Source organism: Lemur catta, chromosome 5 (assembly GCF_020740605.2).
Source record: "Lemur catta isolate mLemCat1 chromosome 5, mLemCat1.pri, whole genome shotgun sequence".
In the NCBI taxonomy this organism is placed as follows: domain Eukaryota; kingdom Metazoa; phylum Chordata; class Mammalia; order Primates; family Lemuridae; genus Lemur; species Lemur catta.
In genome coordinates, this window is record NC_059132.1 from 101,442,236 (window position 1) to 101,458,188 (window position 15,953).

A 15,953-nucleotide genomic window follows, 5' to 3' on the forward strand; every position below is an offset into this window, starting at 1 on the left:
AAGGAAATAAAAGGCACACAGATTGGGAAGGAAGAAATAAAACTGTTTGTTGTCAGATGACATTATTGTCTATTAAGAAAATCTAAAAGAATAGACCAAAAAGAAAACTCCTGGAACTAGCAATTGATTATAGTAATGTTGCAGGATATAAGATAAATATACAAAAGTCAATTGCTTTTCTATATACCAGCCATAAACAAGTGGAATTTTAAATTATAAATACAATACTGTTTATATTAGCACCCCCCCCAATGAACTACTTGGGTATGAATTTAACAAAATATGTACAAGATCTATATGAAGAAAACTATAAGAAGAAATAAATAAGTGGAGATAATTCCATGTTTATGGATGGGAAGGCTAAATACTGTAAAGATGTTGGTTCTTCCCATCTTGATCTATAGATTCAATGCAATCCCAATCAAAACCCCCGCAAGTTATTTTTGTGGATATCAACAAAACAATTCTAAAGTTTATTTGGAGAGGAAAAAGACCCAGAATACCTAATTCAGTATTAAAAGAGAAGAACAAAGTTAGAGGACTGATCTATTCAACATCAAGATTTAATATAAAGCTACAGTAATCAAGACTGTGGTATTGATGAAAAAATAGACAAATAGATCAATGAACAGAATAGACAGCCCAGAAATAGACCCACACAGATACGGTCAAAGACAGTATCTTTGACAAAGAAGCATAGGAAATACAGTGGAGACAAGAGTCTTTTCAACAAATGATGCTAGAACAACTGGACATACACATGCAAAAAAAAAAAAATCTAGAACACAGACCTTACACCTGTCCCCAAAATTAACTCAAAATCAATTATAGACCTAAATGTAAAATGCAAAACTCTAAAACTCCTAGAAGATAACATAGGAGAAAGTCCAAATGACCTTGGATTTGGCAACAATTTGACCATGACACCAAAGTCACAGTCCATGAAAGAAAGAGTTGATAAACTGAACTTCATTAAAGTTAGAAATTTCTGCTCTACAAAAGACACTGTCAGGAATGAAAAGACAATCATAGACATGGAGAAAATATTTGCAAAAAGTGATATATCTGATAAAGGTCTATTATGCAAAATATACAAAGAACTCCTAAAACTTGGCAGTAAGAAAACAAACAACCCGATTAAACTGGCCAAAGACCAGAGTGTGTGCTGCGGCACCAGCGCTGTAGGTCTGCCGTCCAGCCGTGAATGAGCCAAACTGGGAAAAGCACAGCCTCGCCACTAGATCTCTTCTTCCTGAACAGGAACCTGAACCAGTTTCTTTGTTTGAGTCAGCTTTATAGTTTCTGAAGAACTACTGATTTATGGCCACTTACAGTTATTCTTGCAGTTGCTAACAGGCAAGGAGGGCGGAGTAAAGCCTACTGGTTGTTTAGATCGAGTGGTAGGAAAAGCCTGGGATTAGCTGTAAGCGTTTGTGGATCACTTGGTACTGTGAGCGTGCCAGTGTCAGGGAGTTAAGATTACCTCATGCCAGAGGTCTCAGGGGAAAATATTTTTGTTCTTTTTCTTTTGCTGAGACATGTTTTTTGTTTAAGCCTAAGGAAGGGTTGCAGGCTAAACTTTGCCATCTTAGATATTTTTAAACAGTATATGCCAAATTGTGTGTGTATGTTTATGTGGTAAGCAAATGAAACACACCTTTCAAAATCCTTTATGGTACCTTTTTTTTTTTTTTTAACTCCTCTACAGACGAAGAATAAAATCCAAAATTTGTAAGGAAGCCATCAACAAATTTTATTTTAATGTTAAAGAGGAACTCGTCAAAATGGTAAGCTCACTAACATAAATTTGTTGGTCTAAAAATGTTTTGACTGATCCTGAGGCAGCATACTACATGTAGTCTTAGAAAAGCTTGCATTTGCTGGCAATATGGTAAGAAACTCATTAGAAATACCCATATTTTACAGAACTGTTTTTAAACTAATTATGTTACTATGTAAAGCTAATTAACATTTAATTGTGGCAAATGCATGTGAATATTTATTTTTTGTTTTGTGTAGCTTGAAGATGCCAAGATGTTGAAAAAGCTGAAAAGGAAGAATGCTAAGGTAAATCACTTATGTGATTACAGTCAGTCATACACGATACTAACATACATAGAGTTAAGTAAATACTTGACTCTGGGTTGTGTAACCTTTAGACTTTATAAGATTTTTAAATCTTTCTAGTCAGGCTGTTACTTGGTAGATCATCTGGTTGATCTGGCAAGTACTAGGCAAGCCAAGGAATGGTGGGGGTCCTAGTCACCTTTGTTTCCTAAAGCTGTGCAAACGTCTAATTATTTTTATAATTGAAGACAGAAATTTAAGCCCTTTTTTAATGTCCCAAAGTTAGCCTAAAAATGGCTATCAAGTACAATATGACTGCTTATGTGGATAAGTATTAAGTAATGTGTCTTTATTGCTTTTGTGGACGTCAAAAAGCAAAACCTTTTCGAATAAAGAACTGTCCCAGGTAAAAGGACAGCCTGGGAAGGACACTGGGTTAGGGATGAGGAGACCTCATTTCTAGTCCTGGTTCTGCTGCTTCAATGTGGCGCCTCCTTGAAAACTGTCCACCACGAGATGTGCAGCGGGGACGAGCCAGCCGGCTCCAGACCCTCCCTTCTCGTCTGTAAGGTTGGGCCAGATGACCTCAGAGGGGAGTACAGGGCTGGACAGCCCGCCCCACCTCTACATTTATTATAGAAGTGGGCTTGAAGTGTACACATTTTCCTTCCAGTGATTATAGGCCTTAGATTTTTTTTTGTTTTTCTTTCATTCAATTTTAATCTCATTGGTCATTTCTGCATTGCTTGTACGCAAGTGGGAACATTCTGTCTGAAATGGAATATTAGGTAGTCACTAAAAGTGATGGCTGAGTTAATAAAATTTATGATATTGAAATGTTCTTTTTAAAATACAAAGTGTATCATGGCACTCCCCTGCTTCGGCATCTTCCTAGCGCACCTAGATAAAATCTCCCGGTTCTTGCCTTGTGGGTCACAGGGTCTAATAAGGACCTGGCCCCCACCTTCCTCTTAGGAGTTGCCCTGAAGTAGATGCCCCTGCTGTTCTTTTCCCTTATAGAACATGGCACAAGTTGTAATCATTTACTGTTTGTAAGTAATGTCTGTCTGCCCCATTAGACCGAAGTCCCATGGTGGTAAGAATTGGGTCTGTCTTGTTTCCTACTGTACTTTAATACCTGGCACAGTGTACGTGAGAGTGCTGATATTTACAAAATTCATCTAACACAGAAATGATTGTATTACTTAGATGATTTCAGGTATCGAAAAGAAAAGGCAGCGTTTAATTGAAGTCCAAGATGAACTGCTTCGGTAAGATAATATCAAAATCCTGTTTGAGAACTTACTTAAATACAATTGTGTCATTTGGGGGAGTAATATTTGCTGCCCTGTCATGTTAAAGCCCCTGGCCACCTTTGAGGTCGGATGCTCAGTGAAGGGTGGCCGTGCTGCCTAGTTGCAGAACCCTTAGCAAAGGAGAATTCAGCACTGATCTGTCTCCTAACAGATCTCTCAGCCCTGGCCTGGGAGGCAGCCTAATTAGAGTTTTAATGTATAGACTCTAGCATTCCACTGCCTGGGTTTGAAACCACACTCTGCCATTTACTAGCTATGCAATCTTGGGTGAGTTACTTAACCTCTCAGTGCCTCAGTTCGCTCTTTTAAATACAGACGTACTACCTACACCTCATAGGGTTTTGTGGGAATTAAATGAATAAATACACAGAAAGTGCTGAGCATTAAGGGGTACTAGGTGCTGTTATTATACTTATGTCATTTATTTTTGGAAAAATATTTTGGTTTTAGGTTAGAGCCACAGCTGAAACAACTACAAACAAAATATGATGAACTTAAGGAGAGAAAGTCTTCTCTTAAGAATGCAGCATATTTCTTATCTAATTTAAAACAACTTTATCAAGATTATTCAGATGTTCAAGAGAAAGAACCAAAAGTAAAGGAAACGGTAACTCCTATTTTTACTTTTTACTGTGCTTCCCAGAATGATCAAGGGCATTTGCGTGCTAGAGTACCAGAGGCTTTGAGGAAAGATACATGCAGATGCAACATTAGAGTCCACCCAAAACAGCATCACTATAAAGCAGTGAAGATTTGTTATACCCTCACTTTTCGTAGCTATTTAATGAAGGCTAGAAGAGTAGGAAAAAATCCAGAATCACTGATTTTTTTTTTTAAGGTATTTACACTTCAGAGAACTGGATTTCATCAAGGGAAGTGTATACTCTGTGTATAAGTCTCAGTTAACAGCCACATTCTGCTTTATAAGACCACTCAGACATGTTTGAAAGACACTCTTTTGTTCTTTGTCTAGCCCTTGTTCAAAGTATCTTTTGTATCTGAAAAACAAGCCATTATCCCGTATAAACGGTGTGATTTTAGAAATTGAGAAACAAAACATACAGTCGGAAAAAATGTGGAATATTATTGTTTTAATAAATTTTGTAGTTGCTTCTGGGTTTGTACTGCAGGCCATCCAGCAAAGATTAATAGAAATGTTTACGTTACAGAAAAAAGTATGTATTTCTATACCTAATATTTTACATAAGATATTTACATATAATCAAATATAATGGATACATGTACCTTCTGATCAGATTTGTATTCTAAATTCAATTTTACGATTTTGACACCTAATTCTCCTGAGCCTAAGGTTCATATTATAGATCGGGAAATAGTTTTGTTTTTTGGTACTTAGCTAGTCTTATGCTTATTATTTGGAGTTAGGGATTTGATTATTAAATTTGGAGAAATTAATAGTATCATTAATTCAACTTGAACATAATTAATTTGGTTAAAACTGAGAGTGACTCGGCCTTGTTTGGAATGTGCCACTCTTAAGGAGCGTCCTAGTCTTTGCAGTAGCTTGTACTTCTATTGTAGCATCTGTCCTTTTGCCTTATAGAGTGTAGGTATTTGGGCATATGTCCTACCTTGTTTCCTAAACATCTAGTACCCCCCCAATGGGAGTTATTCCCCTTTACCCTTCCCTGAGAGCGGGTGCCCAGGCGCATGCCACCACACCCTGCTGATTTTTTCTATTTTTAGTGGAGACAGGGTCTCACTCTTGCTCAGGCTGGTCTCGGACTCCTGAGCTCAAGCAATCCTCCCAACTCGGCCTCCCAGAGTGCTAGGATTACAGGCGTGAGCCACTGCGCCTGGCCAGATGTTTGGTTTTTCTTATGAACTTTTATAGACCTGGTGTTCCTGTTCCATCAGTTCTTACAGTAAAAGTAAAACCCACCTTGCAGTTTTTTTGTGTTTTAAAATAGACACACAAGATCAAGCAGACCCCACAAGCAGAACGGCCCAAACCAAGTCTTGACCTGTCTTAGGCATGATTTTCTCTTTTAAATAATTTAAACAGTTCTCATCCCAAACAACTAGTTGGTTCAGAGATCAGTTCAGGCTTTGCTGAGCCAGTTCCCTTGCAAGTTTATGTTATCAATTATGTCCCAAGGAAATGGATAAAAACCACCTTTCTCAATGGGCCTAGTTTAAAAAATGAAAGTATTACAGTTGATGGAAAGCTCTATAAAAATGGGCATTGGTCATAAGACTGAACTATGTAAAGCCAGGGTTAAGTTTTTGATACTTGTTAATCTAAATTATTTTGTTTCAACAGTATGATTCATCTAGCCTTCCAGCTCTGTTATTTAACACAAGAACCGTTTTGGGGGCTGAAAACCATCTGCAAAATATCAACCATCAATTAGAGAAGCTCCTTCACCAGGAATGAGACCAGTCTACTAAAATGTGCCTGTATAAAGATGAGTCTCGTGCCATTGTCTGTTACCTTCTGAAACTGTACTTTTATAAATATTCTTTTTGAAGAAGTACAGCCTAGTCACCAGAATTTAATATTATTTTGCCCAAATTAAATGTGAACAATGTGAAATGTCTAATAGTTTTAGAGGCCATAATCTAGTATCTTGAGTAATAAATTTTAAAATGTTGACACCTGATCAATCGGCCCCAGACATGTAAGTTTTAACCTATAAATAAACTTGTGTGAACAAAAACTAATTTTGGTTAATAAAGTTTCTACCGAATTTAAGTACACCAAGGCTAATTTTCAATAAAACTGGTTTATTTCAGTAAAAAAAAAAAACCTGAAAAACAAAGTGATACAACTTAGTTGATATAAATAAGTTTAATAAGTTAATTTACTGTTTATATTATCAAATCTCACAGACTTTGGGCAAATTAAAGCCTGGTTATGTAAGTGTCCATAGTTAATTAGCTACTCTTGTAATACTTCTATAATTAGTTCATCAGGAATTTCATCTACTATACTATTGTAACTAAGAAGACTGTTCTCTGCAGCTTCAGCTAATTCAGCATCTTCAGTGGCTTCTAAAAAATAAGCATCATCAATGCCATTATCCCAGTCTACATCAGAAGATGCTGATGACTTATTAGGTGACTGTTTGTGAGGATTCTTGGTTTTATTGTTCCTAGTTTCATCTGCTGGAAACTCCTCTTCCTTTATTTCAATGGAGAAAGGTGGGAGAAAGTGGGATAGAAAAATAAAGTTTTAATCAGAATACTGATGGTTTCACCATATACTCACTCTATATTGAAGAATTGATCATTACTTAATACCTTAATTCAAAAGATATTAAAATGAATATGCTGGAGGAATACTGTCTCCAATATAGTCACTGTGGGAATGAGTGCACTCTTTCAAATGTTGCTGCCATTCAGCTCACTCTTAAAACTCCAAATTTGAAATTACCTGCAGTTCTGTGACACTTTTCAGTATCTAAAGATGGGGATAGAGCAAGGGCAGATTTAATTTTTTAACAATTGGACAGTCCAGCTAAAGACAAATTGGAAAAAACATTTGTTATCTTGACAATGGACTGACTTACTTGCCTAATTTTAAAGTATTTTAAAAATTAAGAGCATGGATTAAGAAAATTGTTACAAAAAACAATTTTGGAGCAATTGCCAAAATAGGACTATGGATTATATATGAGATAATAGTATTGTATCAATGTTAAATTTCCTGAATTTAATAATTTTACCATTGCTATGTATGAATGTCCTTAATGCTTAAATATTAAGAGATGGAGGATTTTGATGTCTGTAATTTATTCTCAAGAGATCCATCAAAAATAATAATGCATATGTGTGCAGTAGAGGGAGAAAACAAATGTGGCCAAATGTTAAAAAATGGCAAATCTAGGCAAAGGACAGGAGAGTTCCTTACTCTTGTACATTTCTGTAGGTTAGACATTTTTAAAATTTCCAATCAATATTTAGGTGATCAGTACACCAATAAGATGATCAATGCAATAGAAATGTAGGTAAATAACACTAGTAATTTGGTTTAAAATACTTAAAAACGGGATGAAGCAGAAATGATCAAATGTTAACTGTTAAAACTGATAGGTACATGAGTGTTCATTATATTTTATTTAGCTTGTATTATTTTAAACAAGTTATGTTCCAGTAGCAGTAAAAGTCCTTTCAACTTGGCATTTCTGATGTATTACTGGATAAGCAGAAAAAATACTTCTTAAAAATCCACTGAAACCACACTCATCAAGATAACATTCTAACAAGGATGATACATTCCTACCCCTCTTAGAGACAAAGTTTATTTTAGGAAATGTAATTTGTTCTTGGTTATTTCAAAACCAAGAACAAATTACATTTGTTCTCTCTTTTTAACCTAGTAGTTAAAAAGAGAGAGAATTTGGCTATCATTTTATGTCCAGGTCTTACAGACCAAGGATGGAGTTTTTGCAGGAGACATTTTTAAAATAAGATTGAACAGATACCAGGTTGAGTTTTCTAGAACATAAACTCAAGCACTTATTCAGCTTATAGCAGGTAACTTTTATTCTAACCAAAACACTATAAAGGGAAAGACTGACAGATGTGTAAACAAACAAAAGGTAAAATTTAAAAGTTTAACACATTGACTGCCACACTAGAAAAAAGATTTTTTTTCCCTGGGGCCATTGTGTTTTATTTAAACAAAAGGATCCTTTCTAATTTGTCACTTTTTGCTTTCTGTGCTTGAGTTATATCCAATGCAATTCATGTTTTTAGAATTAAACTGTCACTTGATGTTCTTATTGTCACAATTAAGATTTTCACGAACCAAATGCATGGTTTTGCTTCATGAGGCCCAAGGCTCAAAACTAGCGTGAGTTAAATACAACTCACATGGCAGTTATTGTGTTAAAATATGTCCAAAAAAAAAGTACTTAAAAAAAATCTTGCAAAAAATACTAAGATTATAACAGGTATAGGCAATTCAGAATAGAAATACAAATAGTAAATCTGGAAAAAGTTCATCTTCATTAAGGAAATGCAAGTTAAAACAACTAAAATTCCACTTTTTGCCTACCAGGGTGGTATCGATTAGAAGGTAAACATTAGCAATGTTAGCCAAAGCATGGGTTAATAGGTGGCTCTCAAATTAATTACTTGTGGAAGTCTAATATCTTGTTATTTTTATGGAAAGCAATTTGGTAATAGGTACTACTGAAAATACTTGTGATACTTTAAGTAGAAAAATACCCTCCAAATAGTATGTATACTATGACTTAAAAAAAAAAAAAGCATACACAGGTAAAATTCTGGAAGATATATCCTAAAACATTTATATAGTTTTCTGTGGCCAAATTACAAGTGAGGAAGATTCTTTCCCCTTTTGCTTCTTCTGTGTTTTCTAATTTTATGTATTTTCTAATTCATTTTATAATGCATGTTAATTATTTTGGTAAATAAAAGTCTTTATAAGAAAAATGCTGGTTTGGCAATCTGGTAATATCTACCAAAATTAAAACTGCATATATTCTTTGGCAAAATTGTAGAAATTCTTTCTACAGATATAGTTCAAAGAAACACAAAGATGAGAACTTTGGTTTACTCTATAAAACAAAAATATAAGAAACTTCGTAAATGTCTGGGACTGGTTAAATTAATTATACAATTTCCCATGCAGCAGTTAAAAAAAAAAAAGAGGTACATATCATCAGATATGTGGTGAGATGGCAAAATTGCTACAGTATATTCCTAAGTGAAAACAACGTAGCAAACACTGTTTAAAAGCTATCTGGACACACACACACACTACTTATAGCTCATTTTATACTATTACTGTACCAAGAACTACTTTGTAATGAAAAGACACTAAAAATTGCACTTACGTCTTGGAAAAGAAACAGGAGACCTACTTCAGCAGGTAGTGGAAAACCTGAATCAGAAAGATAGTAAACTGTTTTATATAGATGCCTAATTTTTACTTTGAGAAAAATGCAAAAATTAATACTCACAGTCAGATTTGAAGTTTTCTGCTTTACATACAGGATCATGACATTTTTGATACCAAACTTCATTTTTCAGATCAACCAGAATCCTTTATTTAAAAAAAAAAAAAAATTATTAATACCAAGACTAGATAGAAAACAAAATTCAGCTGCATAATGTTTACAAAAACTATGCCTAAGACAAAGGAAAAAAAAAAAAAAGTAAATGGATGAAAGTAGACACCAACCAAAAGAACACTGGTTCCCAAAAATATCACACAAAAACTTCAGGGGAAAAAAGTAGATATTGACGAAAGTTCCCCCCAGGAAGATAAAACAATTCTTAATCTGTATCCTCCAAATAATATAGCTTCAAAATATGTGAACAATCCTAGCACTCTAGGCATGGTGTGGTGCACACCTACAGTCCCAGCTACTTAGGAGGCTAAGCCAGGAGGATCATTTGAGCCCAAGAGTTCAAGGCTGCAGTGAGCTATGATGAGGCCACTGCACTCCAGCCTGGGCAACACAGCGAGACCCTGTCTCAGATTTTTTTTTAAAAATGTGAATATAAAACTATAAGCATAAATCTACCATAAATCAAGATTTAAAAAAAAATTTTGGTAATTTGTAGATCAAATAACAGTCAAAAAGTTCAATGAGAATAAAGAAAATGTGAATGACCAATAAATTTGATGTAATGGGATGTAATGTGAAGCAGCTCTTTATAATCATATATAAAACAATAATAAAAATTGACTCCATGCCAACTATAAAGTGAATCTTACCAAATTTAAAAGCATCAACTCACACAGAACACATTCTCTGACACAAAGCAAATTTTAGAAATAAAAAGCTAATAGAAACCCATAATTCAGAAATTAAAAAACATCTCTAGGCCAGGCACAGTGGCTCACATCTGTAATCCTAGCACTCTGGGAGGCAGAGGCGGGAGGATCGCTCAAGGTCAGGAGTTCGAAACGAGCCTGAGGAAGAGCAAGACCCCATCTCTACTAAAAATAGAAATTAGCTGGACAACTAAAAATACACATATAGAAAAAATTAGCCGGGCATGGTGGCGCATGCCTGTAGTCCCAGCTACTCGGGAGGCTGAGGCAGGAGGATCGCTTGAGCCCAGGAGTTTGAGGTTGCTGTGAGCTAGGCTGACACCACGGCACTCTAGCCCGGGCAACAGAGCCAGACTGTCTCAAAAAAACAAACATCTCTAAGTAACCAATGGCTCAAGGAAAAATAATGGAAATTTAAAAACACTAAGACTTGAGTGGAACTGGAAATCTACATATTAAAAATATGTGAGATGAAGCTAAAATGACTTGAGAGGGATATTTATAGTCTTAAAAGCTTACATTATGAAAGAAGAATGGCTTAAAGAAATGAGTTAAGTAACTAACTTGGAAAACGAGTAACAGCATAAACCCTAATAAAATAAAAGGAAGTAGTTAAAACTAAAAAGAATTAACGAAGTCAGAGTTTGAAGATAATGAAATTACAAGGTTGATCAAAAAATAAGACAAAGACACAAATGTTATTAGAAATTAAATGCATCATACATAAAATTTAAGAATATCATGGCAACTTTTACCAGTAACTTTGAAAATTTTGGTTGACAAAGTACTGAATAAAATATGCCAAACTAAGCAAACTTAACAAAAAACCTAAACCACCCTATAACCAATAAAAATAAAAACCTTAAAAATTTGATTAAGTAGTTTAAAATCTTCCCACATTTACAGAAAAGGAAACATAAAACGGCTTATGTTCAGTGGGGCAGTTGGTGAGGTGGGGGCAGGGGGTAGGGAGGTGGTGAGGAACATGTACCCAGGAGAGAAAACAGCAGGGCACCTAGTCTGATCTCCTCATGAACATTCTAATAGCAGACTTTCTAATAAACGGACTACTGCTGCAGCTCCCCAACTACACTAAAGCACCCTGGGGCCACTGAAGGATATTTAAATTTTTCTAGAAAAACACAGTGATACTTGGCATTTGTCAAGTACCCAGAAGACTACTTGCTTGCAGTTCTTGTCTTCAATATTGCATCACACTTCATTCCTTTCAATGACGTCCCCACCTTTGAAGAGCTGGGGTTTGGGGTGGTGGTTGTGATAAAAAGTACCATCAACATCGATGTGGAGTCAGGGTGTCCAGTCTGATTCCAAGGTTTAGAGGTTATGCAATACCCCAAAGGGCACACATCCCATTAATAAGTAAGAGTACTTAAGAATGAAATAAAAGTATTATGTTCTTTCAATGTATGAATATTATTTTTCAAACCGCTACTAAATTGTTAGTACATAAATACTTATCAAGTTGTTTGCAAGTAATGCATTAACAGAGCTCTTAGGTATTTCTTTCGGCCTTGGAGCAAATGTGAAATAAATGACTAAGACACCAGGGGCACCAGAAACCAACAAAATGTGGGAACCTCTATATCAAATGCTAGGAGCACAGACCTCATCTACAGAATGCCTTTTGTAGGATATTTCTAATTTTAGGATTGCATGTGGTAAATAAACCTAGAGTCTATGGATTTATGAGGCATGGTTTCCTGGAACTGTCACCCATGCTACGCCACCGTATGGGTATAAGTACGGATATCTCACAGCCTCCATGCTCCCTGCTGTGTGCAGTGACTGCTCACTCTGCCAGGTTCCCCTGAGTCAGAGAGAGGAGGGATCTGGGGAGCCGTGCCAGCTGTCCCAGGCCTTGCTCTGCCCCACCTGTGCCTCTTCATTCCTTATATCCTTCCTTCACATTGTTAGTAAAGCTGGATACGGCATAAGATCTGATTCTCGGGAGTGTGCTTCAATAGCCTAATCGTCAACTTCACTGGTAATCAGGGAAATTCCAATGAAGACCACAACATTGTTTTATACCTACCAGATTAGCAAAACAAATCTTTAAAATCTAACAATACTAAAGTGGTGGTGAGAATATGGAGCAGTAGAAAAATCTCAAAACACTGCTGGCAGGAGTATAAATTAGCACAACCATTTGGGAAAACAATTTATTATCTAGTAGAATTAAACATGTATATATTCTATGACACAGCAATTCCACTTTTAGTACATGCTTTGAGAACTTCTTGCACATCTGTACTAGGTGATATGTACAAGAAGGCTCATAGCTTCATGGTTTATAATAGCAACCCAAATGTCCAATGTAGGACAACAGATAAACTGGCATATTTATATTTATATAATGGCATACCATAATGAAAAATAAACAAGCAACAGCTACTTATGGAGACACGGATGCACCTCACAGATACAATGCTGACCAAAAACTAAGTGAAAGGATGCAATTCAAAAACGTGTGTAATTGAGGGGATGGGTGGGGGGGTGGGAAAAAAGTCCCAAAAACATGTAAAATATATTGTTATAAACATACATGCAAAAAATCATAAAGAAAAGGAGATTAACACAAAATCCAGGATAATGGCTATAATCTCTGAGGACAAGAAAAAAGGAAGACAATGGGAATGGGCCCACAAGGTGCTTCCGAGATTTGGTCAAGTTCTGTTTCTTAAGGTGGGTGGCAGATAGGACAGGTGTTCCTATTAGTGTTAGTCTTTAAAATGTACATACCCTTTATATGTACTCTTATATGTGTAATGCATTTCACAGTTAAAAAACAGTCGATTATGGATACATAATACAACTTGGTGTGATCATCAAATGGTAGTGATGTTCTGGTAAATTAATATGCATAGAAAAAAAGGACAGAAAGATACATCAAATTGATAACTGTAGTTATCACTGGGTTGTGGTGATCTTTTCCTTCCTGCTTTCTTGTTACAGCTTTGTGTACCGAGTATCTAGTTTCTGAGGGTGTTTTCCTAAACTGAGTTAACCTGAGCATATCAAGTACGGCACTGGATCGTGCTACCCAAAAAGGATGCAGGATCACCTCCCCACGCATGGCACATGTGCTGTACATGCCTGACTATACCGCCGTCTCTGCTTTGACATGAAATACAAAACACGGCAAGATTTCTCATATCACAACTGAAAACTACTGGGTTTTTATTTTATCTCCATTCTAACTATATGCCTTTATTGTTTAAAATTCTATTTGTAGTTTTACTTCATTCTTTACTTCTCTTTTTGCCAGGGCATTTTAAAGAAAATTCCTAAAACAGGGCCTGGCATGTACAGCAAGCATTCAGTAAATATTAGTTCCTTCAATATCATGCTTTGTTGCGAATGAGTTAGCACAATCTGAACCTCCACCGCTTCACACTCACTGAGGAGTCTCCTTCTTGCCCAAATCTGCCCAGTTTCAATCTAGATTCTATAAGGTGTCAAAGGGCCAGTGGCAACAGGGAAGGAGAGGCGCATTTTCCATCATTGTTTCTTCGCCTGTCCCCTGCGTTCCCCTCTCTAGCCCTACTCAACTCTACCTTAGTCGTCTCAAGATACATTAAAGGGTTATTTTACCAAATAAAATACAAATAAAGCTGACATATGCTAGAAGCAAAGCAATGCAAATATTACAAAACACCAAATTCAACAAGTATAAATTACAACTAAATTTGTTACAAAAATAAAATTTTTAGACTCTAAAGTTATAAACACCTAAAATACAATATTGGTTAAATATACACAAATCAATAATATTACTTACATGATATTGTTACTCTTGTGGGCTCTTCCAATGTTTTCACACCAGCGATATTTACAAATATCATAAACCAATAATTCTTCTGGGAAAAAGTAGTTCCAACGCCGAATTCCTAAAATGCAAACAATGTTTCTAAAGGCACTGTTACTCTATCATATAACAGTTCATAAAGAGTAAGATTAGATGTACCTCCTTTAATGCCATTTTTATTCACCAAAGAAAGAACAAAACGATCAACTTCAGGATAGGGTGAACACTGAAAACCTTCAATGGTCTCTACTGCAACAGAGAGAATAATTATAAATTATAATAGCTAAAAGTTAAGAAGTAAAATTTTGATGAAATTGTTGTTTAGTACAATAATGTGTTTTGCAAACCCTTAGTTCTTTATTTCCCTTTTTGTAATTTGCCTTTCAGTCAGTTCATGGGCTTTTGTTACCCTACATTGAAGCAGATAAAATTCAAACATCTCAATTGGATCAAATGTTACCTAATTTTCATAGAAAACATCTGAAATACTTTCAACTGCTGTCCCCCTTCTGGCCAAGAGAAAAGCAGCCCCTCCCGTCCAGGAGGGGCCTCGTTCCATCCGCCAGGCCTTGGTGCTCACGCCAGGCCGTGGCCCTCTCCTGACACCCATAAACGAGCTCACAGAACTTAAGGCCACTCTGTGGTCATGACGATTCAAGACACAAACAAGACCACTCTGTAATCATGTCTGAACACAGATAAAACAGGAACATTTTCCAAACCACAAAAATGACCAGACTCCCCCTAATCCTAGCTAACATAAATAACTGCTGCTTCTTTACCAACTGCAGCATTAGGCTTTCTCTACTCTGCCTTGCTTGCTTCAAGGTAAGGTTTATTAAGATACCCAATCATAGAATTGTCCCTGACAACATCGAATTCAGAACAAACCCCACATTTCCTGGTTTACTCCCCCAAATCACCTATTCTGAGCCAGGATCCTATGAAGTCCTTTCTGACACCCTCTTGCCGAAATGCCTCACGGTTCCCAGGGTTTGCATTCTCCATTGCTTCCTGAGTAATAAACTCGGTGCTCACTACAGGTGTGTGCCCTATGGGCCTTAGCTAGAGGGCGCTGACAATTCAGTTATACCGTGTATCTAAGAATCTACTGCAGTAATTTAGAACAACCAACTTAAAATATTTAAATTTTAAAGACAGAAAAATCTAGTGTTCTTAAAATGAAGTCTATATTTCATTTGCAAAAGTAATATGCATAATTAGAGAAATATTAGAAAATATTTTAATGTAGAAATGAGAGAAATAACTCCAAATCAATGTCTACAAATACATGGCAAATAACCAGAAGAAAATTAACATATAAGAAAATGTTACCCATATTTTTCAGTATGCTTGTGATTACACCATACATATAATTTTAGAGTTTACTTTTTCTCTTATCATAAATGGGTGTTTTCCATATTACATATGCTTTATAAATTTAAATTTAATGGCTACAGAGTATTTCATAGCATGTAACCAATCCAATTTAGTTGTACATTTAGATTGTTTTCTGTTTTTCATTATTATAAGTAACGATATGCCAAAACGTGTATAAAAGTGTTTACTGGAGGGTTTATATAAGAAATCTTAGGAAAAAAACGATCTGTTCTTCAGTACAAAAATGGCTAAATTATGATAGACTCAGACCATGAAAAACCATGCAACTATTAAAAGAATGAGGAAGATCTCCCTATACTGGAAATACAGGAAAAGCTCTGCTGAGTTATGTAGGAAACAACAGTAGCGGCTCCCTATCTTTGACAGGGAGACTGTGGGGAGAAGGGTGAAAGAATTTTTAGTTTTTGGTATGTGTTTATTTTATATAATAAACCCACATTTTTGTACTTTTTAAAAAAACACCATAAAATGAAAATTAGTGAATACTTTAATAAACATCTTTTTTACATTTTTTACATTTTGGATAGAAACCTAGAAGTAGTTTTAAATGATCAATGGATATGAATAC

The 15,953-nt window shown here is 35.7% G+C and overlaps 2 protein-coding genes across 9 annotated transcripts in view; one reads left to right on the forward strand and one right to left on the reverse strand.

Moving 5' to 3' along the window:
• The window catches only part of CENPU (centromere protein U), a 29,364-nt gene extending 23,300 nt beyond the window's left edge, over positions 1-6,064 (forward strand). Inside the window, exons 9-13 of the mRNA XM_045552413.1 lie at positions 1,709-1,787; positions 2,020-2,067; positions 3,277-3,338; positions 3,834-3,990; positions 5,668-6,064. Coding sequence (XP_045408369.1) covers positions 1,709-1,787; positions 2,020-2,067; positions 3,277-3,338; positions 3,834-3,990; positions 5,668-5,781 — 460 coding nt within the window. The 3' untranslated portion in view covers positions 5,782-6,064. The remainder of the gene's footprint in view (positions 1-1,708; positions 1,788-2,019; positions 2,068-3,276; positions 3,339-3,833; positions 3,991-5,667) is intronic.
• Positions 6,065-6,091: 27 nt separating this feature from the next.
• The window catches only part of PRIMPOL (primase and DNA directed polymerase), a 31,940-nt gene continuing 22,078 nt past the window's right edge, over positions 6,092-15,953 (reverse strand). For 4 of the 8 annotated variants that reach the window (XM_045552407.1, XM_045552405.1, XM_045552406.1 and 1 more), the window contains 6 exons: positions 14,144-14,233; positions 13,958-14,066; positions 9,338-9,420; positions 9,212-9,258; positions 6,781-6,807; positions 6,092-6,528 (listed from right to left, as the gene is read on the reverse strand). In XM_045552407.1, coding sequence (XP_045408363.1) covers positions 6,286-6,528; positions 6,781-6,807; positions 9,212-9,258; positions 9,338-9,420; positions 13,958-14,066; positions 14,144-14,233 — 599 coding nt within the window. In that variant the 3' untranslated portion in view covers positions 6,092-6,285. Of the gene's footprint in view, positions 6,808-9,211; positions 9,259-9,337; positions 9,421-13,957; positions 14,067-14,143; positions 14,234-15,953 lie in introns of all 8 variants that reach the window. The other 4 variants (XM_045552411.1, XM_045552410.1, XR_006735415.1 and 1 more) reach the window with 3 other exon arrangements.